The 22,671-nt window shown below is 52.5% G+C and overlaps 1 protein-coding gene and 1 long non-coding RNA gene across 4 annotated transcripts in view; one reads left to right on the top strand and one right to left on the bottom strand.

Annotated features, from left to right (window-relative positions):
- MAU2 (MAU2 sister chromatid cohesion factor) overlaps nucleotides 1–15,856 on the top strand; it is a 27,291-nt gene extending 11,435 nt beyond the window's left edge. For 2 of the 3 annotated variants that reach the window (XM_077859264.1, XM_077859262.1), the window contains 14 exons: nucleotides 233–260; nucleotides 557–712; nucleotides 1,921–2,067; nucleotides 2,154–2,244; nucleotides 3,463–3,566; nucleotides 4,153–4,230; nucleotides 4,527–4,592; nucleotides 6,644–6,730; nucleotides 8,103–8,152; nucleotides 8,343–8,420; nucleotides 8,623–8,734; nucleotides 11,438–11,528; nucleotides 12,407–12,534; nucleotides 12,916–15,856. In XM_077859264.1, coding sequence (XP_077715390.1) covers nucleotides 233–260; nucleotides 557–712; nucleotides 1,921–2,067; nucleotides 2,154–2,244; nucleotides 3,463–3,566; nucleotides 4,153–4,230; nucleotides 4,527–4,592; nucleotides 6,644–6,730; nucleotides 8,103–8,152; nucleotides 8,343–8,420; nucleotides 8,623–8,734; nucleotides 11,438–11,528; nucleotides 12,407–12,534; nucleotides 12,916–12,990 — 1,291 coding nt within the window. In that variant the 3' untranslated portion in view covers nucleotides 12,991–15,856. The remainder of the gene's footprint in view (nucleotides 1–232; nucleotides 261–556; nucleotides 713–1,920; nucleotides 2,068–2,153; nucleotides 2,245–3,462; nucleotides 3,567–4,152; nucleotides 4,231–4,526; nucleotides 4,593–6,643; nucleotides 6,731–8,102; nucleotides 8,153–8,342; nucleotides 8,421–8,622; nucleotides 8,735–11,437; nucleotides 11,529–12,406; nucleotides 12,535–12,915) is intronic. The other variant, XM_077859263.1, reaches the window with a different exon arrangement.
- Nucleotides 14,704–22,671, bottom strand: part of LOC144290250 (uncharacterized) — a 59,643-nt gene continuing 51,675 nt past the window's right edge. Inside the window, exon 4 of the long non-coding RNA XR_013358021.1 lies at nucleotides 14,704–22,671. This is a non-coding gene — a long non-coding RNA (uncharacterized LOC144290250).

Here is a 22,671-nt window from a genome sequence, read left to right as displayed (position 1 = left end):
GCTTTCTGAGCACCTGTTTATCATGAGGTTTTTGAGCCTCATGAACATCTAAACCAAGCAAAAAAAAAAAAATAGAGGAATATCAAACAGGATGAAGTAGAATAAGCCTTATAAATAAATAAAACAGACCACCGGGGATTGCTGCACATTAGGTCCCCATGAACTTTGGGGTGGCACGGTCATCCCAGGAGGTGCCAAAGCCTCACAGACTGACTCACCCTCTCTTTTCCAGGGCACTGTTCCTGCTCAGCAAAGGAATGGTAAGTTAAGACTGGGTGGAGTGGGGCTGGTGTGGAGGAGGCGAGGCCAGGCTCCATTCACTTGGCATAGTGTAGCCCCTTGGGGGCCCAGACCTCATACACAGCAGGCTATAGCAAGGGTGAGGCCCTGGTGCCCCTGCTCAGTTCAGAAGTGACACTCAGACTCCAGGTTGTGGGATTTGTGCTAAAGAAGCAGCAGCCTTGGGTTGGTTTTATGCCCTCTCTGTGTGGTGCCCTGGATGGGCCCAGACCCAGGTACCCAGAGGGGCTCCCAGCATCTGTGCCTCCCTCCCCAGCTGCTGCTGATGGAGCGCAAGTTACAGGAAGTGCACCCGCTGCTGACCCTCTGTGGACAGATAGTTGAGAACTGGCAAGGGAACCCCATCCAGAAGGAGTCTCTGCGCGTCTTCTTCCTGGTGCTTCAGGTGACTCATTACTTGGATGCCGGGCAGGTACGTAGTGCCTCCCACATGAGAGCTGATGGGGAGTGAGCAGGCTGTGCATGGGCATTAGGCCAAGACATCAGCTCTGTGGTGGCCTCTTGTCACTAGCCACACAACATGTCTCTCATCGGGGGCTCACTTTCTCCTACACACCTGGTCACAGTCTGGCACTAGTGCTTTGGACCCGTGGGCAGAAGGCACTCTGAGAATGGGGGTTTCCTATTCCTAGCATTGTGGCAGAAGGAAGGGTGGCACACACACCCACTTGGCGCATGATGGTTGAAGACAGTATGTGGAATCCATGAGAATAAACTGAGGATTCTGGCATGGTGCCTGGCACACAACAGGTACCCCAGCAGTGTCTGTCTACCATCCCCCAGCTGATGACAGCTTTAAGGAATTCGAGAAGGGACTGACAGGATCAGCTGTATCTGAGAGTAGACTGTAATTCTCGTGTGGTTGGGGAGCAGCTGCATCTGCATGGGTGAACATCTTCTCTCCATCCATCTTAACCCCACCCTGTCCCAGTGACCAACCAAAGGCGGGACCTCTCTGGTGCCGCTCTGGTGCACACCTCTCTGGTGTGCTAGAAGGCCACAGGTAGAGCTTAGTGGCATTGAAGGCCCCAGAAAGTGCCGAGTTGGTGTCCCATTGGTAAGGGGCTGCTTCTTTTCCCCCACCTGCACCCAGCTTTGCCTGTTGGGCCAAGCACTACACATAACACATAGGATTATAGAGCAGACTTTCATGGGGTGCTGATAGCGGTAGAAATAGCCTATGAGGGACATTGGGATAGGGCTTACCACAATAGAGGCCAGTCTATATAAACCCTGATGCCTAAAGGACTCCCAGGGAGCCATTTCCCACCCCTTAGGATAACCAGCTGCCCCAGCCCTACCTTTCCTTCCTGGGGTTACTATAGGAAAGTAAAAATGTGACTTGAGCAGAGTCTTTGAACAGGCTTCTCTCAGGCCTTGGTATGGGGGCCCAAAACTGAGTTGTGGCCAAGCTTCAATCCTACAGATGACCTACCTGGCCCTGTCCTGTTCCCTGAAAGCTGGCTGACCAATCTGGGGGTGGGCATCATGCAGTGATAAGCATAGCAGGGGTTCCTGGGAGGAAGGGGCTGAGAAGTGGCTGGACAGGCACCTAAGAGTGCTGGCACATGGGGGGAGCAGGCAGGCCCTCAGTTGTGTAGTGCTGCTGGCCCACTCCAGGTGAAGAGCGTGAAGCCGTGCCTGAAGCAGCTACAGCAATGCATCCAGACCATCTCCACGCTGCATGATGATGAGATCCTGCCCAGCAACCCTGCCGACCTCTTCCACTGGCTGCCCAAGGAGCACATGTGTGTACTCGTCTACCTGGTGAGTCTCTGGGGAACTGGGTCCAGGGTGGCTAAGAGGGTGAGAAGAGGGTCACAGTGACCACCTCTGTCTGGTCTTGTCGCCAGGTGACCGTGATGCACTCCATGCAGGCCGGCTACCTGGAGAAAGCACAGAAATACACAGACAAAGCCCTCATGCAGCTGGAGAAGCTCAAGAGTAAGTCTCTAGGGCTGGACCAGGCTCTACTTAGCAGGTTGCATAGCCACAGCGCCCCCTGGTGGATGGCCTGAGTGCCACCTCTTGTGCTGGCCTGAAGAACCTGGAAGGGCAGCAGTGCTGAGCAGTCACCATGAGTCCCTGCCCCGTGGGTCTTGTTAACCCATTTGTAAGATAGGTGCAATCTGAGATCAGAGCAGAGCAGGCCAGGCTTAGACTTGATCCTTGATCCCTGGCCAGCAGGGGGTCTTGTGCTATCTCTGCCGCCCAGCACGCCCCCCCCCCGCCCCCCCAACCTCCCCCCCTTTGCTCAAGACGAATGTGAGGGTTGGTGGGTCCCAACCAGCGCCTGTTGGACAGCGTGCTCAGTTGAAAAAGACAGTGGCTGCTTTTGCTTTCTGTTCTCAGTGTTGTGACGTCAATCACTCTTGGTGAGGCTGAGATCAGAAATCAGATCTCCCTGACCAGTAGCAGGTCCTCTGGAGGTCATGGGTTTTTCCTGGATGCCCAACTAATCCCTCCTGTAGGACCAAGGAACTTTGATTAGGAGGACCCCAGAGCCACATGTGTCCCTGGCTGGCTCAGCATCCCTGTTAAACTGTTCATCTCCTTCTTATACCCTCATTAGTACTGTTGGGAGAGGAACCTTCAGACCCAGAGAACCAAAGCCCACAGTGATGGTGCTTCTTTCCCTCCAATGAGCTGGGAAAGGACTGTGGGTACCATCTGGCTCCAGTGTGAAGACAACCTCTCAGGGAAGCCAAGAGCTGAGTTCCTTCATTGCTGCCTGAGACCTGTTGCACAGTTTCACTCTCCTGGGCTAGTGCAACACTTCTACAATCCACTGTGTCCAGAGTGCTCTGGAGTACTCCCTTGGGTCACAGTGGAGTGAGGATGGGAGGCAAATCTATCTCTCCAGGGATTTCTTACTCTTAGAACCCTCTGGTGTTCTAACACTAAAATCTGGCTCTGAGCCTGTCTCTCCACCTGGATAGGGAGATGAACCCCCTCACTCTAGGGTACAGTGGATACCAAATGAGATGACAGAGCTAGTGCTAAGCAAGTGCCCAGGAAAGGAAATGGGCTTAGACCTGGCTAGCCAAGGGGCTGACGTGGTGGGAGGTGGGAGGATGCAGTCCCGAGGAGGCTCTGTGTCAGTCTCCCAGAGTCTCTTCTCTAACTACCCTTTGAGTACTCACCCCCATCTCTCACCCCCAGTGCTTGACTGCAGCCCTATCCTGTCCTCCTTCCAAGTGATCCTACTTGAACATATCATCATGTGTAGGCTTGTCACAGGACACAAGGCCACTGCACTACAGGAGGTAATGATACCAGAGGCCACACACATGGGTGGGAAAGCTGTTGGGGTCGGCCGGGTCTCAAGTTGTCACATGGGAGAATGTAAATTTGCCTGGTGTATGTCAGCAGAATATCCAACTTTGTCATTTCAGTATGCTTTGTTAGTTGGTGATCCTGGTGGACATAACTGATCAGAGAATATGATACAGAAATCAGTGGTACTTTCCCTAAAAGTTTGCATGCCCAAGGAACATGGAGTCTGAGGATTTGGGGTCCCCTGATGGTGATCCTAGCACTCTGGCCAATCCATAATCTCTAATGTTTACCTTCTGGAGAGGGGAGGGGTTAGGGGCCCAGAGTAGGGTGAAGGTGCTGTGTGTCTAAGACACATGTTCGAAAGGGAGGATGAGATGGGAGACAAGGGTCGTCATTCTCAAGGAGGTCAGGGCTGCACTTGGCCCTCATGACAGACATATTTGCTGGGACTTTGTGCCCCAGGGAAGGTAGGATGTGGGCATACCTGTCGGCATTGGGGTCTCCCAGATGCTGCTGGGACTCCAGGTCCCATGTTAGAGGCCTTGTGATGTTGAACATGCTCTTTCCTGGCAGATCTCCCAGGTCTGCCAGCTGTGCCAGCAGTCCCCCCGGCTCTTCTCCAACCACGCGGCACAGCTGCATACGCTGCTGGTGAGTACACAGGCCGCCTGCCCCCGGCCCCCTTCCAGTGACTAATCTCATGACCGCTGCCCCAGGCAGGATCCAGAATATTTCTAGCGGGCTTTATTCCGATAAGCATCTTAAGTCTGAGTTGGGTTGTGTCCCGGGAGGAGGGGGTAATTAAGCATGCCATTTTTCTGCCCCTTTGCTGGAGTAAAGCTCAGATGTAGCTGGCTCAGCAGTCACTCATCAGGCCTGTTTGGGTTTAGTTGTGCAGCCCTGGGCAAACTGCATGGCTTCAGACCCTTGACACCTTCTTCTTCCAGGGCCTGTACTGTGTCTCTGTCAACTGCATGGACAATGCAGAAGCCCAGTTCACCACAGCCCTGCGGGTAAGGTGCCGGCCCTCGCTCCAAGGGGCGGGCGGTTCTTCTCAGGAGTCGGGCGTGGTCTGTGATGAGGACAACCTCTGCACAAAACTGTGCTCCGTGGGCGACTGCAGCGCTCAGCCTGCCACCGGCTGTGACAGTAACATGCCATTTACCCGGGACTCTCCCGGGCAGGTCCAGTGCTATTCGGATGGGGCAAGGCCAGTACTGACAAAACAGTATGACAGGGACAGCTGTGGGCAGGGAGGCTTTTGGCCAGCATGGGATGGGACAACTGGAGGGCAGCCATCAGGGAGAGCCCAGTGCCCACTGGTACCACAGCCTATTCAGCCTCTTTCACTCCTGATTCCCACCCAGCCTACCTGATGATAGCCTGCCAGGTTGGTTTTGGCTCTGGTCAGAGCTGAAGATGCGGAGTCACTTGGCAGGGGTCAGGAGCTCCCTGGAGCCACCCCCGTGGCAAGTCCTGGGACACAAAGCAGGGTCTATTCTATCCTGTGGCAGCCTGGTTGCTCTGGGGGTCATGAAGGAGGTCTGCTGGGGCGATGTCCTCGCCTCAGACAGGGTCACAGCAGGCCCTGGGAGAAAGCTGGTGTTACGTCCTCCTGGAGAGACCCACCTCAGGCCCAGGAATTGATAGCCGGCACCAGGTCCCGGTTCTGCCTGTCTTATTCCAGGACCAGATAAGCACATCCCCATTTTGGCATCCATGTCCTCACAGGAAAAGGAAGCTGGCTACACCTTCCACCTGGAGATCCTGAGAAGGCCCCAGGCAGAGATGTTGGGGAGTAGGGGTGGCTGCATGACTCATGTGAAGTGAGTCTGTGCTGATACATCAGATGAGGGGGTGGGGGTGCTGTGTGCATCTTTCAGATGAGGAGTTCTGTCCCTTGTGCGGGTCTCCCGACCTCTTAATTCCTTGGGTTGGGCTCAGTGGCATTACTGCTCCTCTGAGATTCTCTGTGTGGATTTGGATGCTGCCACCCTGCTGCTTGTTTGGCAATGTGCAGGAGCCTCTGGCCGCATGCCATAATGTGAAGAGTGGACCAGGTGCCCACCCCATGGCCTTCTCAGCCTTTCCATCCATACCCACTCCTCTGGGCCTTAGGCAACTTACTCTGCCAGCTGCAGTGGTACCAGGACACCCTCACACAGCTGCCCTGTTACCTGCAGTTATTCCATGGCCCTATGAAGTTCTCTCAGCCCCTCCCTCCACATCTTAACGTCCCACAAGGGGCTGCTGCTGTTTTGATGGTGTGCGCCTCAGGGGAGTCCACACAGCACTCCTACAGGCCATGTGGGAAGTGGTGCAGCCAGGATACACACTCGAACCCCACGTGGCCCCAAACACATGCTTTTCCTGTGGTCCTACAGCAAACAAGCCAGAGCTGTTTGCTCACTTCAGGAGACCTGGACCCCCTCAGTGCACGCTGGAGTCCTGTGGGTGGGGGCTGCATTTCCAAGGCAGCCTCAGCCTCCCAACAGCTGTGCTCACTCAGTCCTGTTGGGAAGCAGGATTTGGGTAGTGCTCAGGCTACTCAGATTGACCCCTCTCTCCACCATTCTTATTTTCCAAGAAGAGCTGAGGACAGCGGTCCGTCTGCTACCAGTCATCAGCAGCATCTCTGGTGTCTGACAGCCTGAGTTACCCTCCTGGTGGTATCCTCCCCAGGATTAGCACATGCCTCTGCTGTGTCAGCCCACACTGGCGTCCAAGGGGTCACTGGTGTGGTGTGGAGAGAGGGACTATCTGGGTCTTAGTCCCGAGAAAGAGGCAGAAAATAGACTACAGTGCAGTGTGTTCTCAGGGCAGGATCGGTGGTGGCTGATTTTCTTTTTTTCTGTTTCCTAAGTTTCTCCTAACGTGGATGATGGTTATAGAGTGAAGAGAAATAACAGCTCTATGCTCCTGGAATTCAGGAGGCAGGCAAGGGGGTCTGTCTGAAATGAAAGGACTAAAATGATTCCGGATTAGCCCCAGTGCCACTGAGTGGCCCCAGTGTGATGTGGCTGTGCCTGGCATGGCCCTCTAATAGCAATGTGTCCTGTTCTAGCTCACCAACCACCAGGAGTTGTGGGCCTTCATCGTGACCAATCTGGCGAGTGTGTATATACGGGAAGGAAATAGACACCAAGAGGTAGTAGGTGACATGCTTCATGTTTGGTATCTTTTCAACTCTTATTCGGGGGCATTGGGGTTGGAGTTCTCCTGGGCACCAGCAAATCTCAGCAGCCCCAGAGTTTCACCCTCCAATAGGTGGCACTGTCCCACCCAGAGTTGCAGGCATGCAGGGGCAGACAGGTCCAGGACAGGAACATTCCCGAGCTAAATAACACTTCTCTGTGTTGAGAGCGAGCCAAGCTTTATTAAATTGCACAGAAAAAAAAGATCCAGTTTCTTCTACCCCAACCTGACTGTTCTAGAGTGTCAGTGAGGCCTCATGTTCATTTCTGAGGAGCAGCAGCTCAGGCAGCCATTTGCACTGTGCTCCTAGATTGTCCTAATGACCCAGCCTTTAAAGGGGTAAGGGGCTCCCAGGGCTTGTCGTTATAGGACAAGTGCCCTCACACCAGGTTCCCCCTGCAACCCTCAACCCTGAAATTCCCTTCAGCCCTGGGATCCCCCCTCAGCCCTAGAATTACCTTCTCCCAATCCTGGTCTCCTGCCTCCAAATCTGAGATTTAGTTATTTTTTCATTTCCATGGCTTTCGTTTTATCTTTAGTCTATGAAAAAGTTAGCTGACCTCCCAGCTTCTGGGTTTGGATGTTTTGGGCTCTAGGGAGCAGAAAGCCCTTCAGCGGTTAGGAAGTAATGGGCAGGGTTATCATAGGGCCAGGAGTGAACTCCATGGGTCATATTTAGGGGGTCATGGCTTCACAGTTGGGGAGCTGGCTTCCCTGTGTCTTTATCCTCCCAGCATCTGCCTCCTGGAGGTGCAATAGGAGACACTGGGAGCAGCTTCAGCTCACTTCAACCATGTCATCTATCCCTCCCTCCTTGTCAGCCAGAGGAGACCTAGAGCATGGGTCACATGGCTGCATATCAGAGCCTCCCAGGATCCCTGTACCTCCCGATAAACCCCACCCCCAACCCACAAGACCCATGTGGGCTGGTCTTACCACCTTGCTCTCCCATATTGGGCCCTTCTGAGCATATAAAAGCTGAGACTGAGCCACTGCCCTGATCACCCAGTCCCCCTCATTTGATGTGGGGAAGGCTGAGAGTTGACCCAACCCCAACTCTTTACATTGGAGGCTGTGATTCCCATCAGATAGGGGGTGAGGAGGTAAACAGCTTTGTGCAGTCTTCTGGAGTGCCTTCACCTATCCTTGGAGGTTCTGACCCCACTCTTTGTGGGTTACTCAGGCATGAGATTTGGGTTGAGAGCACGATGCTCTTAGGTTGGTTTGGGAAGGTGCAAGCAGCCCTAGTCAATTTAGTGGCATATTTGAGGCTGAATTTTTTCCTGTTTCAAAATGCAAAATGATCCTAACTGTTATTTCTGCCACAGCTATATAGTTTGTTGGAGAGGATCAATCCAGACCACAGCTTCCCTGTCAGGTAGGTGACCCGAGTGCTGAGTGCCCCATTGACCTACTGTCTTACGTTTTCCATGTTCCTGGGGTGGTGCCAGTGCTGGTGGGACCCAACTACCCTATGTACCCGATGCCTCTTGCTCCTCCCTCCCCGCCTATAAACCTGCTGCACTCGAAAAAAACCCACCAAAGTATTCTGCTGTCTCTCCTGTCAGCTCACACTGCCTGCGAGCTGCAGCTTTCTACGTGCGCGGGCTCTTCTCCTTCTTCCAGGGACGCTACAATGAGGCCAAGTGAGTATGGGGAGAGGACGGGTTGCCCCTTACCTGGCACCTCCTGGGCTAGCCATCCAGGTGGTTTTTGCTGTGTGACAGCATGTGCCCAGGGCTTCTATCACCAAGACAGGTGGGCCTCTGCTCAGGGCCTTGAGGTGGCCGCAGCCTCTTCCTACCAATAAGGCATCCTGATGGGCCTTCAGCATCTGTTCTCACATAGGCGATTTCTTCGAGAAACTCTGAAGATGTCCAACGCAGAGGACCTGAACCGGCTCACAGCCTGCTCCCTTGTGCTCCTGGGCCACATCTTCTATGTGTTGGGGAACCACAGAGTGAGTGTCCAGGGCTGGGCCGAGAGGCAGGGAGCCAGCACGGTGCTTACGGACTACCACCTAGTAGCACTTTGCGTCCTGTGCCCTCGGTGATCTTATCTCAGTAACCTCCCCATTCCCCACTGCTCTGTGAGGCTCAGGGAAGGCAGGGGCACCTTGGCTCACATAGGCTTGGGGGGCAGGGCTAGGGGAGCTTTGGATCGCTGGAGGGTGGGTCTCTGTGGCAGATGGACCCAGTGCCGGCTGCAGGCAGTGGTCAGACAGAGTCCCACAGGCTGTCCAGAGCTGCCAGGGCTGAGGGCAAGTTCCCCTTTCTGTGTGTTAATATCCAGAGGCAGAGAGGTGTGTCCTCCCAGTTAAATCCCTTGGGCTCCATTCTGCCCAGCACACAATGTCATCCTCAGGGCACCCCATGTCTTCACCCTTACCTAGAATGGCCCCCTGGGGCTGGCCCCAGTGGGATCATCCAACTCCCAAGTCAGATGAGGAACCTGGGGTGTGCTCTTACCTGCTTGCCTGCTTTTACCTGTCAACCTCTTGAGGCCATTTTTTTTTTAAGATAGCATTCGTTCACATTATGTAATATGATATGTTTATCATAGAAAGGGTGAGAAACAAAGGAGAAGATGATTTCATGTCTTCTGTCTCTTTCCAATACCTATCTCTGCCTACACATAGATTTTTTTTTCAGGCTATTCCATAATTTGATACCTTGTCTTTCTCTGCACCACTGGGTGAGTTTTCTTCAGTAGCAGCAAGAATTTGGAAGCAACATCTGCTTCATAGTTTAGCCAGCCTCACTTTAGCTAACATGGGGTACATGTCTTGGCCCATAGAATTTTATCTGATCATACCCTCAGGCTCCCTAAGAATGAGCATTTTTACCGACCTGGGCATATCCCCCTGCCTACAAACATGACAGGCGTTTGCTTTGGTCAGCGGGCCTTGAAGTTCACATCCTGGTGTCAATGGCATAAACATTGGGGAGCCACCACCCCTAAAGGAAGACGAGCTTTGGGTTCTCCCTTCAGAGTGCAGCTCTGCTCCTAGTAGAATATCCTGTCACCCTATTCGTCAACCTCTGAGCACACATGAGAACAGTGGCCTTGCTGTGTGTCTAGGGTCAGATGAGAACCAGGAGCTCAACGTGAGGGCCTGCTGAGGGTGGGCTGCCTACCTCATGTCTCCATGTGGTGGATGTCATTACCTTGTTTTCCAGCTGGGGAAATTAAGGTCACAGAGCCCCCAAATTGCAGACCCAGGCTTAGAACCAGACTTCACTGGCTCTCATTTGTCTAAAAGTCTGCAGAAGCCACTTTGAATGGGACAGGGTAAACAAAGGAGCTTTTCAGCTGCAGCCCTGGTTCATATTTGGGGCGATCCCGGGATATCTTACAGAGCTTATTTAGGAACCTCCACTGCTCCCTGTGTGTCTGGGCCTGTGTGGAGTGACATGGAGCCCCCAAGAGCCCTCAGACCTAAGCCTGGCCTCAAGCAGCTCCAGGTCTGAGGGAGACAGTCTGCCCTCAGCCTGCCAGCCTGGAATGTCCACAGGCATCATGAGTTTGTGAGCAGCCTTACACAGGATACCTTTGAGAATCACACATCTTCATACCAAATTCTGTGGGGCCACAAGCTGGCATGGGGCAGCCTGCTTAGGAGAACCAAGAGCTTCATATTATGAATATACTTGATATATACTCCTTCTGGCAGTTTCCAAACATGCCCAAACCCAGGCCTAGGGGAGAAGAGATTTTTCGTGTTCTGTTGGCACTCTGGGGTCTGGGAAGGACTTTATTCAATCTTGAAAAACTTTGAGACCCACCTGGAGCTCATCTTTGATGTGCCAGCCATGAGGCAGTGTGAAGTCATTGGCTTTTGTGTCTTCACATAATCCTGTCTTCACATAATCCTGTCTGTGTTGAAGCTAGGCCTCAGGAGTTGGTTTTGATGGTTTGTAAATCTCTTAGCCACATGGCAAGTACCTGCCAGGGGCTGCTGGATAGGGAGTTCCCCCATGTCACCTTGAATCCAGCATTCAGGCCAGCAAAGCTTATTGTCCCTAGGTTGAATGGGGTCGGAGCAATGCTGCCAATCATTATGGGGTCCGGGATGGGTGTTTATGGCCCTGCACCCGCCCTCAGCACATCCTAGATATTGATGGGAGCAGAGTTGTGCAGTCACATAGTCCGTGTTGGAGAATTACCATGCCTTGGTGTCCCACAGCCCCATGTGATAGGTAACCTCCCACAAGAATGAGTTCATATGTAGAAGAGAAACCTCCCTTCCTCTTTTCTCTATGCATTCAGCCCTCATCACTCCCACCAGGGCAGACTGTTTCCTCCTCCCAGACCCTGGGACCTCTGAATGTGCATATCTAATCAGCTAATCGGAGTCCAGAGCTGACTACCACCAGTGCCTTTTGCTCTAGTTAGAGACAAAGGCAAGTAAACTAATAGCCAGTGGTACCCTGATGAGGAGGTGCATGCAGAGCTGAAGAGTGGGGGCAGTTTCTTTTCTCCTGAGGTAGTTGAAGAGTACATCAAAGGAGGTCATTTGAGATGGGCTCTGAAGTAGAAGTAGGAGCAATCCAGGCAGCAGGAGGAGGGCACAGCCTGGGGTGGGTGTGGCGGGTAGGTCCTAGGCTGTCCCCGCTGCTCGCCCCAGCCCCCACTCCCTTCCCTGGCTGCTCTCGGTCAACAGGAGAGTAACAACATGGTGGTGCCTGCCATGCAACTGGCCAGCAAGATCCCAGACATGTCAGTGCAGCTGTGGTCCTCAGCCCTGCTGAGAGGTGAGTGCAATAACCAGCCCTTCCCAGAGATCAGGGCTGCTGGGAGCCCAAGTCTAAAAGATCTCGGGTAAGCCCTGATTAGCTTGTGCTCAGACTGGGCCTCTACACACCACAGTCCCAATTCTAGCATCTGCTCAAGCTCCACAGCAGGACCTGTTTAGGGGCAGTGGGCACTAGGCTTATTCATGACATCAGCTAAACACAGGATCGGATCACTCTTTCCACAAGGCTGTTTCTTGGAGTCTGGGTGAAGAATTAGGCTGTGAGCCCTAGCCCTCACCCTTGGTTTCCTTCTCCCTGAATAGCAGTTGTCCCTGTCAGACAGTACTGGCCAGGATGCTCTGGGTACCAGAGCCTGGGTAGGCTCTCAGCAAGCATCAGTGTTGTTATTGCTGCACCCCCATAGATTGTGCTACTAAAATCCAGAGACTTACCCAGGGCTCTGGGAAGGAGGCAAAGGGCAGGCTGCAGTGGGCTTTGTGGGCCCATTCAGTCTTTCTGCCTCAGGAGTGGGGTATTAGGCGCCCTGCTCTAGTGAGTTCCTGTATGCCTGATGGTTGGCCAGCACCTCCCCAGGAGGGCCAGTGTCCACAGGGAGCCCTGAGGGTTTTCACTGCCCAACCGACCCTTGTGTCTGTTCCCTGGGCCACACTGCTTCCCCAACTCCATGTGACTCAGGAGCTCAGGAGGGCATATGTGAGGGCTGTTGGCAGGTGGGCTTTGCTGACCCTGAGACAGGGCTCAGGACAGGTGACATGCCAGATACACAAGAACTCACTGATAGAATGGGGTTTGACCTTAGGGCTCTACCCACGCCCAAGAGGAGGATGTGGGGCAGGGCAAGGTAGATCCACCCTATGCGTGTGTCCCACCCTTAGACTTGAACAAGGCCTGCGGGAATGCCATGGATGCCCACGAAGCTGCCCAGATGCACCAGAACTTCTCCCAGCAGCTGCTCCAGGACCATATTGAGGCCTGCAGTCTCCCTGAACACAACCTCATCACGGTATAGGCACTGGGTTTGGGGAGGCAAAATGAAAGTGTCAGTTGACTTCTCAGGGCCTTCTCCCTTGGCCTGCAGCCCCCAGGGGGTGTGTTCCCTAAGAAGGGAAGTATATGCTTGGCCGGCATCTCCCTGCATGTTTCCAGCAATCCCTAACTCAGCCTAGCCTCAAGGGCCCCCTCAGATGGGGGTGACGGCATCAGTCACCCAAGTGGGTGATATATGGTGCTTCCCAGGGGCCCCGCTGACTCAGGTGTGGAGGACAGGGCCCTGGCTGAGCAATCTGCCCAAAGAGAACAATAGTCCAGGACAAAACATACAGCTCACCTCATCTCTGCTCCTTCCTAGGAAAGACCTCACCTATGTATTCTCTCCCCTCTACAGTGGACGGACGGCCCACCCCCTGTGCAGTTCCAAGCTCAAAATGGACCCAATACAAGCCTGGCCAGCCTCCTGTGAGGCTCCTGAAGGGAGCCATCCAGCTTCTTGGGGCCTCTGTGGGGCCCAGTGTGTCCCCTACTTCCATCCAGACAGCACTTGAGCTTTCCTTGGAGGTGTGCTGGAGTGGGTGTCCCCAGGCTTCTTTTCTGACTGTCTCCAGAGCTTCCAAGTCCCTGGGGAGTATGCAGGGCTAATTCAGCCCTCCCAGGAAGGGCTGGCCAGCCATTCCCACCATATAACAAGACCCCAGTGCTGAGGCTTGCAGGTGGGGATATTGGAGCCAACTTTCCAGAGCCATCCTTTAAAGTGGACTTGAATTGCCAGTTCTGCTTCCACGTCTAAGTCACGCCTTCGAGGGAGCGTGTCTGGGCGGGGAGTGGGGTGCCAGTTGCCAGAGTGGGTGGTACCGCTGGTACATTGCCACATGACTTCCATCACCTGGGCCTCTCTGCCTGGCTCGAGTGTTTTCTCTGCTCATAGCAGCTTCCAGAGCCCAGAGGCAAAATGCCAGTTTCTGCCCCAAAATTGGAGGGAAGAAGTGATGGCGCATGTCAGGGACAAAAATGCACATCCCACCATAACACTTTTCCCAGCTTGCCTTTCTGTCCAGTGTCTCCCCCCCCCCCCCCAATCTGACAGCCAGCGCCTCTGGTCAGGAACCCGGGGGGCCCAGGAACTCGGCTTCCAAACATCTGCACCTTGACTGGATTCAGTGTCCAGCCATGGAGGTGCACATTCTTGTAGACACGGGTGTGCATGTGTGTGCGTGCGTGTGTGGTGATTCACAGAGCTGGAGCTGGGGCCTGAGACTCCTATATTTGCACCAGCTGCCTTCCCCCATCAGCGTCCATTCTGCTGGGCTGGAAGCAAAGGAGAAGGGAGGGGACCCTCCTCAGCCCAACTCAGGGTGCCTGAATGAAAAAGGGGCTGCTTCCTGGCAGCTCTGCAGCCTCCTCAGCAGAGGACGTTTGCAGATGCCTGGAGCTCAGCTGGCCAGCAGGCAGCAATTCCCCTGGCCCCTCACACTGCTCTCAGGAGGGAAGATGAGGAGACCTACCTTCCTTGGGTCTTGGGACAGCGTTGAAACCTCTTCCTGAGCTAAAGCTGACCCCAGGAGTCTGCCAGGCTCAGACAACCATGCTCGGTTCTGTGCTCCTCTCGGATACTTGGGGAGATAACCCGTGGTGATGGTGGCATTGGGGGCAGTTGAAGTAGCCACCTCCTCCAGCCCCCAGTGCCTGGGAGTGTCCCCCTCACAGAGGAGTGGTGAGTGGTCTTGCTAGTCAGGGTGGCTTGTTAGTTTGCATCTTGTTACCCTTGCACTGTGAGGGCTGCTTCTCAAAGCCTCAGTGTCTGACAGAAGGAACACTGGGATCACTCAGGTCAGCTGCTCAGGCCCTGAGGCCTGAGTGTGCCTTAGCCGCAAGCAGGGCTGTCAGCAGACCTCCCTGCACAGGGCCACCGCCCCTACCAGGCCAGCATCAGGCCCCTGCTGCCCACAGGGGGCCAGCGACAGGCGTGCACAGTCAGCTGCTGATTGGAGGCATGGGCTGGCCAGGGCTTGTCCTAAGAGGACCCACCATCTGTGTGACATCCTGGGTCCCCCAGGAGAGCCTAGCACTGTCCGGTGCAGCTCAGGGCCAACTTCTTGGCGGACCCCTGGGCTTGTGAGGCCTACAAGAGGAGGGTATGACGTGACCACAAGCTGTCCTGTCCTGTTTTCCTCTCCCGTCAAGGCTATCCCCTAGGCTCTCCCCTCTATCCATGGGACAGAGCTCCCCTCTTTCCACAAGCTACCCCTGTTGGCCTAGACCCCGCACTGTCTGACCTCTCCAGACCCTCATTACTTCAATCACGCTGTACATCATGTTTGTCTCTGCGTATTTATTTAAGCCTTTCTTTGCTTCTAGGGCATTTTTTATGTAGAACAGTTGAAATAAGAACCTCAAAACTTAACATCTGTCCTGATGTTAAAGTGCTTTTAGTGACCACTCTGTTATCTATGTTCATGTAAAGTTAAGGATAAGTTTTTATGTTTACAGTTAAAAATTCAGTACTTTATATTTAATATTCCACTCTAGCTTTATGGAAGCCAAACTGCGTGTACATGCTTTTCTGCATGTGCAAGCTTTGAACCTCCCCTTCACCGTAGCATCTTCTGGTTACATAAAGCTGTCATAAGTACCTTCCTGTGAGTCCAAATGGAGTGCCTCGCAGTTTTCTCACTCAGTCATAAGAATTTAAGACAGGCAGCAAGTGAGCCCCCAGGGAGACCTTCTGCAGTGTCATAACTGTTTAGATAAAACAGATAAATAAAAACTCCAAGCCTTTAAGTGTACAGTGTGCAAGGGAGGAACAGAGAGATCCCTGTTGGCAGGTAAATTACTGAAAGCTGGTCAGCCTCTTTGTGTGTTCCTCCCACCTCCTTGGGTCCTTAGGGCCTCTGGATCTGGGGGACTGGTCCAGGAGATACTAGGTTTCCTGGCACATATACACCACTGCCTCCCCTGTGCTGGGTCTTTGCAGCCATCCATGGGTGAAACGAGGGTCCTCTCCCTGGGGTAAGCACTCCCCACCCCACTTATTGGGAACACTGGCAAAGAAATCAGAAAAGGGCTGCCTGGTGCAGTGGGTGAATTTGTTGATTGCATCGTCTCTGTTTTGTTAAGGGTTTTTAAGAAGTATGTTTGACATAATGTCTTTTAATGGGTTTGTAATATCTTATGGTTTTAGCAGCCTGTAACTTCAGCTGGTGCTTTTAATCAGGAAAAAATTTTTGTAAATACAAAACATTGTTTAAAAGACATAACCATAGAACATAGCTTCCCATTTGTGGATTTCTTTTCCTATATATTCAAAGTAAAATAATTTGCAGGAGCCATCACTTGTTTTGTCTTTGTCGTGTTGTCCCTTGTGTGTGCCAGAGATGGCTCTTGCTTGCCCTCTTACCAGGCCAGGTGGGGCCACTCGGTGAGTGGGCATCAGGAAGTTCTTTGAACCAACAGGGTGATGAGGTTATAGAGCCCCGTACCCTGGACCAGAGGACCTGGTGGAAACCTGAGTCTTCTCTGCTGCTGACGGTTCCTCCAGAACAGCCCCGCCTGGAGGAGAGGAGGCCCCTAAGTAAGACATCAAACGTGGTCCACAGTACTGCCTGTTCCTCTCTGGCCCTTCTACAGACACATTTGCTTGCTCACCTGGTGTCCTATTTCCTGTGTTCTTAGAAAACCCATCAGCTAACCTCCAGGTGCCTAGTTGTTTTGGGATTTTTCATTTTTTCTTTTTAACATGAAAGTCATAAAATTAACCATTTAATATGTACAATTCATTGGCACCGGGTGTATATTCACAATGTGGTAAAACCAACACCTGTCTAGTTCCAGAACATTTTCATTACCTCAAAAGGAAGCCCATCCCCATTAACTGTCAATCAACCCCCCAGCCCCTGGCAGCCTTAATCTGATTTCTGTCTCTGGATTTGCCTGTTCTGGACATTTCACGTAAATGGGATCATACATGTGACCTTTTGTGTCTGGCTTCTTTCATTCAATATGACTTGAAGTTTCACTGATGTAGCACAAATCAGAATATCATTCCTTAAAGCTGGATAATATTCCACTGTATAAATTGACCAGTTTGTTTATCCACTCATCCACTGATGGGTACTTCGGTTGCTTCTTCCTTGTGGCTTTTGTAAGTAGTGCCGCTGTTGTGGATGTGCCCCTACACATTTTTTGTTGTTTTAAGATTTGTTTATTAGAGACAGAGGCAGAGACACAGGCAGAGGGAGAAGCAGGCTCCATGCAGGGAGCCCGACATGGGACTCTATCCTGAGTCTCCAGGATCACACCCTGGGCAGAAGGCGGCGCTAAACCGCTAAGGCACCGAGGCTGCCCTGTTGTTTAAACAAGTATTTTTGATTCTCTTGGGTTGTGCCTTGTTTTTAATGTGCGGGGATGGTGCCTAGCTGCCTCCCACACTACGTCAAGGCCCTTGTGTCGCTCTCATCCCTGTGCTCCTCAGTAACACCAAAGTGCTCTCAACTGCTCACTCCTAGGGGCACGTCTGAGCTTTCCTTTGGGCTGTGATCCTGAGGCAGAACCACTGGCCATTGGGCTTATCAGTGATTCCACGTAGCCGTGCCAGGAAGGCCCTCCCCCAGCACAGCGATCCTACCATGCCCACGTTGATGCCTGCCCCATGACTGGCTTTATCACTTGGGGTGGGTTGGGCCTGCCCTGTTGTCGGCTTGAACATCGTTTTTCCCACCTCAAGTTTCACACCTTTTCTGCAGGAATCACATCCTGAGCCCACCCAACCAGAGCACAGCCACAAATCTGCCATGTGACAAGCCCCCCACCAGCAGGCATGTGGCCACCAGCTGGGAATGAATCACGTGTGACAGTCCTGAGATGGCCACTGTTTCACAGGAAGTAGGCTCATTTGGGTGCTGCAGAACAATGCCCTGGTTGAATAAATCAGTTCCCAGAAAATTTTCCACAAATTGCCAGATATTGATGAACAAAGAATGGCTGCCAGAGTCATAGATTCAGGGGAACCCCTCAGTAAAGCCAAGCAGATTCTTTTCAGCAGGACTGGCCAGCACAAATGGACATGGTATGGAGAAGTTCTACGAGGTCCGCAGGACACACTTGGGAAGTTGATGACAAACAGCCAGGAAGTAGTCACAGGATGAGGGAGGAGGACAGGAGTGGGCCTCACAGAGGCCAGCGAGTGGCCAGGGCAACCGGCCCAAGCACTGAGTGAGCAGGCCGGAGGTCATTAGTAGTCCTTCACACACACTCCATCCCTCAGAAATCCTGCCTGTCGACCCACCCATTTCTGGCTGTCTTCATTGCCCCTCCCCAAGTCACAGCAACATCTCCCACCTGGATGTTGTCCAACCTCCTCCCTGAATGGTCCTGGAACACTGACTGTGCTTGCTCCCACCTGTCCCACTGCCAGGGGCACTCTCCCTGTGGCTGCTCCACTCGGCAGCTCGACATCAGCCAGGAATGTCCCAGCCCAGGCCTGGCGCATGCTGGCAGGTCCGTGGGACAGCCCAAGAGGAAGAGTACAGGCAGTTCTGGCAGACGCCATGTGGACACCTGCCTATGTTGTCTGCAGGTGTCAGCATGCTTGGTCGCTGTGCCTGGGTCCCCCCCAGAAATGCCAAGAGGACCCTGCTGGGTGAACTTCACACCCCCAGGCCAAAGGGTACTGGGGGTCCTGGGAATTAAAAATGATCACAATGGGGCGCCTGGGTGGTTCAGTCGGTTAAGTGTCTCCCTTTGGCTCAGGTCATGATCTCGGAGTCCTGGGATCAAGCCCCAAGTCAGGCTCCCTGCTCAGTGGGGAGTCTGCTTCTCCCTCTACCCTCACCCCCTGTTCATGCTCTTCTCACTCTCTCAAATAAAATATTTTTAAAAAATGATCAAAATGTATCTTAGCTTCCCCTTTGGCCTAGCTGAGCACGTTAGATCTACATTTCCCCACAAAGGAAGCTACTCTGGGAGAGGCAGGCAGTCAGGCCCCCTGTGGTCCTGTTTAGCACCTGACATGGCTTCCTTGATTTGAACCATGCTGATTGCAACCCCAGTTAGCTCAGAGTTGCCAACTGGACACAAGAGGCTGAAGTGCTACTGGGGTCAGAGGAGAGTGGAGTGTCCACCGAAGTCAAGGGACAAAGGCGGGGGCGAGGGAGCTGGACTGTGAGGGCCATGGGGGCTCTACTCCCTCATCTCCCACCCTCTCCCACCCTCAGGTCCCCAGAGAACCAGGCAAGTGGAGGAGGAGGATTGCTGAAGAATTTAAGTTTGTTTCACTCAAAGTCATGCTCACATGGTAAGATTACAATGCAATTAGTTGAGAAAAGGAAGGAAAGATTCATTTCTATGTTAATTTGATTTCCTTAGTACTTTGATATTTCAGGTACTTTTTTTCAAGGACCAGAAAATAGTTAAAGGGACTATTACATTGGTGCTTTATGAAAAATACGATACTCCCCATGAATTACAGCTGCTACAATAAGTGTCATTTTTAAAATCACAACATTCCTACACTAGGTAGGAGTTTGTGGGAGAGAGATGAGCATCATTTGCCCCACCCCTGTCCTATGTATTCTGAAAAGCTCTCTGAAACACAGCTCTCTAGAGATGGGCCACTTTGTCAGGGTGTGTTTGTTTTAAGTGTCTTTTTTTTTTTAAGATTTTATTTATTCATGAGAGACACACAGAGAGAGGCAGAGACACAGGCAGAAGAAGAAGCAGGCTCCATGCAGGGAGCCTGATGTGGGACTCGATCCCAGGACTCTAGGATCACACCCTGAGCCAAAGGCAGACGCTTAACCGCTGAGCCACCCAGGTGTCCCTTAAGTCTCATTTCTAACCAGGATTCTGCACACCCAGTGCAAACAGGAGTTCAGCCTCCATCTGCAGTTAGGCACACTCTGTCCTGAGTGAGCCTGTGGTCCTGAGAAAATTCTGCTAGTATAGAGCTCTGCACAAATGCTCCACTAAAGGGTTAAGTACAAACTGCTCAGAAGTATCACTTTGAACCGGAAGTGTATCTCCTACTCTGTCTTCATCTGCATGTGTCACCAGTTGCTGTGGGCAGCTCAGCCTGCTCCATCCTCAGCCACCAGGGGGCGAGGTGGCCGGGGCGGTGTTCCCACCAGGTAGGACAAACGGGAGTCCTGAGCCTAGCTGGGAAGGATGGGCTGGAAGTTGCCAGTCCCCAGAGTGGCCTGGCCTTGTCCTCATTTGCACGGATGTGGAATAACCTTCATCACAGAGTCTCTCAGTTCCCCTTCTGTATCATGTGGGATCGGAAATGCTCATCCCCAGGGTGCTCCAAGTGTTAGGCTATACCATTCCCTCTTTTACTTGCCTCTTTTATTTGGCACCTACTGGGTGCTGAATACTGGGGACACAGTAGAAGCCATATCAGGCAAAGTCCCTGCCCTCAGGGAGCGGACATTCTACCAGGAGTCTGACAATGAGCCTCAAGAAGGAGGGAGCCATGTCCAACCTGTGAGATGAGAGCAGCACATTGTAGGATGGAAAACCAGGGACAGGCACTGTGACAGGACAGAGGGGAGACCTCCTTCAGCCAGTCAATCAGAGCTAGTGACGTTTCAACTTCTGCTACATAGACACCAAGATTGTGGGGAGGGGATGGGCCAGCCCTTGTGTCTGGCTACTCAAAAGAGGATGCTGGGTAGGCATGGGAGCTGCCAGCCCTCCTGTGGCATTCTGGAAGGCAGCGGCTGCCACAAACACCTTGAGTACAGCTGATGCCTGGGTCATGTCCAAGAGGACACTGATGGTTGGAGAAAGTGGCTGAGCACCCATTTTCAGAAAAGGGATCAAATCCCTGAATCCCCTCAGGTCCTTCTCCCCCACCACTCTCAGGCCTATATCCCAGAAACAAACTGGGGGGTGAGGGCTAAATGCGCACAGGGGTGTGGGTCAGACAGTAACAATAACAAAGATGGGGGTCACTGACCCTCTTGTATAATGCAGACTCCAATTGCAAGGGCCAGGGGCCAGGGTACCCCTGACATCACCACAAATCAACCAGAGCAGATGCTTCAGAGCCAGGTCCCTGATCCAACTTCTCCTAAAACCCTGCCCAGCAGCTACCACACTGTTTCCTGAGCCACCCCCTTCCCAGGAAAGGGGAATTCATCTCTTAAAGAAGTTCTTCCTGCCTCCAAAACGTTCTTCTTCTGGTGCCAACAGAAGGAAGTCCCAGCTGGGCCACACCCAAATCCCTCATTCACAGGATCTGTTCCTCTCTCGGCATCTAGTTCTCCTCAGACCCAAAACCTTAAGGAGATTATTTTTCAGGGATTATTTACCCCTCCCTGACTGTGTCCTGAAATGGACACAGGCCACACTTGTGGTTGGCCTGGCTATGGGACACTCACATGCCTTGACTGCAGAGTGCAGGGCCAGGTGGGCTTTGAACACAGAGACCCCACAGCAGTGTCAATTCAGTCCCTGTGATGGGAAGAGCAGCCTGTTGCCACATCTGGATTCTTCCAACCTTCACGCCTACCCTTGGTGCTCACAGCCAGTGAGGACAGTGGATGAGTGCCAAACATGTTCCCCTGCCTTCTCTCAACATCCATGAAAAAAGTCAGAACCTAGGGCAGCCCCAATGGCCCAGCGGTTTGGTGCCACCTTCGGCCCGGGGTATGATCCTGGAGACCTGGGATCGAGTCCCGAGTCAGGCTCCCTGCATGGAGCCTGCTTCTCCCTCTGCCTGTGTCTCTGCCTCTCTCTCTCTCTCTCTCTCATAAAAAATATTAAAAAAGAAAGTCAGAATCTAGATCCATCTGAGAAACGTGATACAACGTGATACATGTTTGTGGCACAGGGAATGCCAGAGGCATTTCAATCAATGCTATGTGGGCATTTAATAAGAGTTGAAACACCCAAAATAATCACCGGTTCGGGGACACCTGGGTGGCTCATTGGTTGACGGCCTGCCTTTGGCTCAGGGCATGATCTGGGGGTCGTGGGATCGAGTCCCATCTCAGGATTCCTGCATGGAGCCTGCTTCTCCCTCTGTGTGTGTGTGTGTGTGTGTGTGTGTGTGTCTCATGAATAAATAAATTTTTAAAAAAAATCACCGGTTCAAGGTCATAATTTGGGGCCAAAGTGGATTTTTCAAGCTGGTTCATCTCTCTCTCAAGCCACACCATATTCTAACCTTCACATTTGACCAGTTCCTCCAAAAGCACCAAACTATGGAGATCATGTGAAATGGATTACTCAAACCCAGACTGACTCCTAGCTGTGGCCTGGCACATGGAAGATAACTCTGACATCTTTGGGTAGATTTATACTAAAGGACTATCCATTGTTGATTGATCTGAAATTCAAATCTGACTGGGTGGGGCAGCCCGGGTGGCTCAGCGGTTTAGCGCCACCTTCGGCCCAGGGTATGATCCTGGAGTCCCGGGATTGAGTCCCATGTTGGGCCCCCTGCGTGGAGCCTGCTTCTCCCTCTGCTTCTGTCTCTGCCTCTCACGCTCTCTCTCATGAATAATAAATAAAATCTTATTAAAAAAACAAACAAACAAACAAATCTGACTGGGTGTCATATGTTTTCATTTGCTACGTCTGGCCACCCTGGAGCCTCAATAATATCCTTGAATAAGGGAACGTAAGCCTGCAATCAGAGAGCTGGAAGATTACTGAGTCCAAGTAAGGAATTTTACTGGTGGGGAAACAGAACTCATAGGGCTTTGCAGTACGCTTCCTTCTTCCCATTAGAATAAAATCCCACCTCCTCCCAAGCCCAAAATATCAGACAGCCTCTCCTACGTCATCCCTGCCCACCAGCTTGCCAGCCGCTCTGTCCCATACTTGTTGCCATCTCAGGACTGTGGCACTCACTATTCCCCTCTGCCCAGAATGTTTGTTTCCAGTTTAGTAAGATTCAGGTCTCTGCTCAAACCCACCTGCTTGCAAGCCCATGACTCCTACCCTGGCCAGAGGCCTCCCCAGTCACTGTGTCACACCCTTGATTACTTTTCTTCATCTTCATCATCAGTAGTTGAAATTATCTTCTTCATTTCTTTGTTGGTCTGTCTTTTCCCAATCACCTTACTACTCACCACAGCATCCAGACACTTGATCACAGGCCTCTGAATATCCATGGGTGACAACCCCAATCAGGAACCTAAGC

Source organism: Canis aureus, chromosome 19, assembly GCF_053574225.1.
Source record: "Canis aureus isolate CA01 chromosome 19, VMU_Caureus_v.1.0, whole genome shotgun sequence".
In the NCBI taxonomy this organism is placed as follows: domain Eukaryota; kingdom Metazoa; phylum Chordata; class Mammalia; order Carnivora; family Canidae; genus Canis; species Canis aureus.
This window is presented reverse-complemented; position numbering and strand designations above follow the sequence as displayed.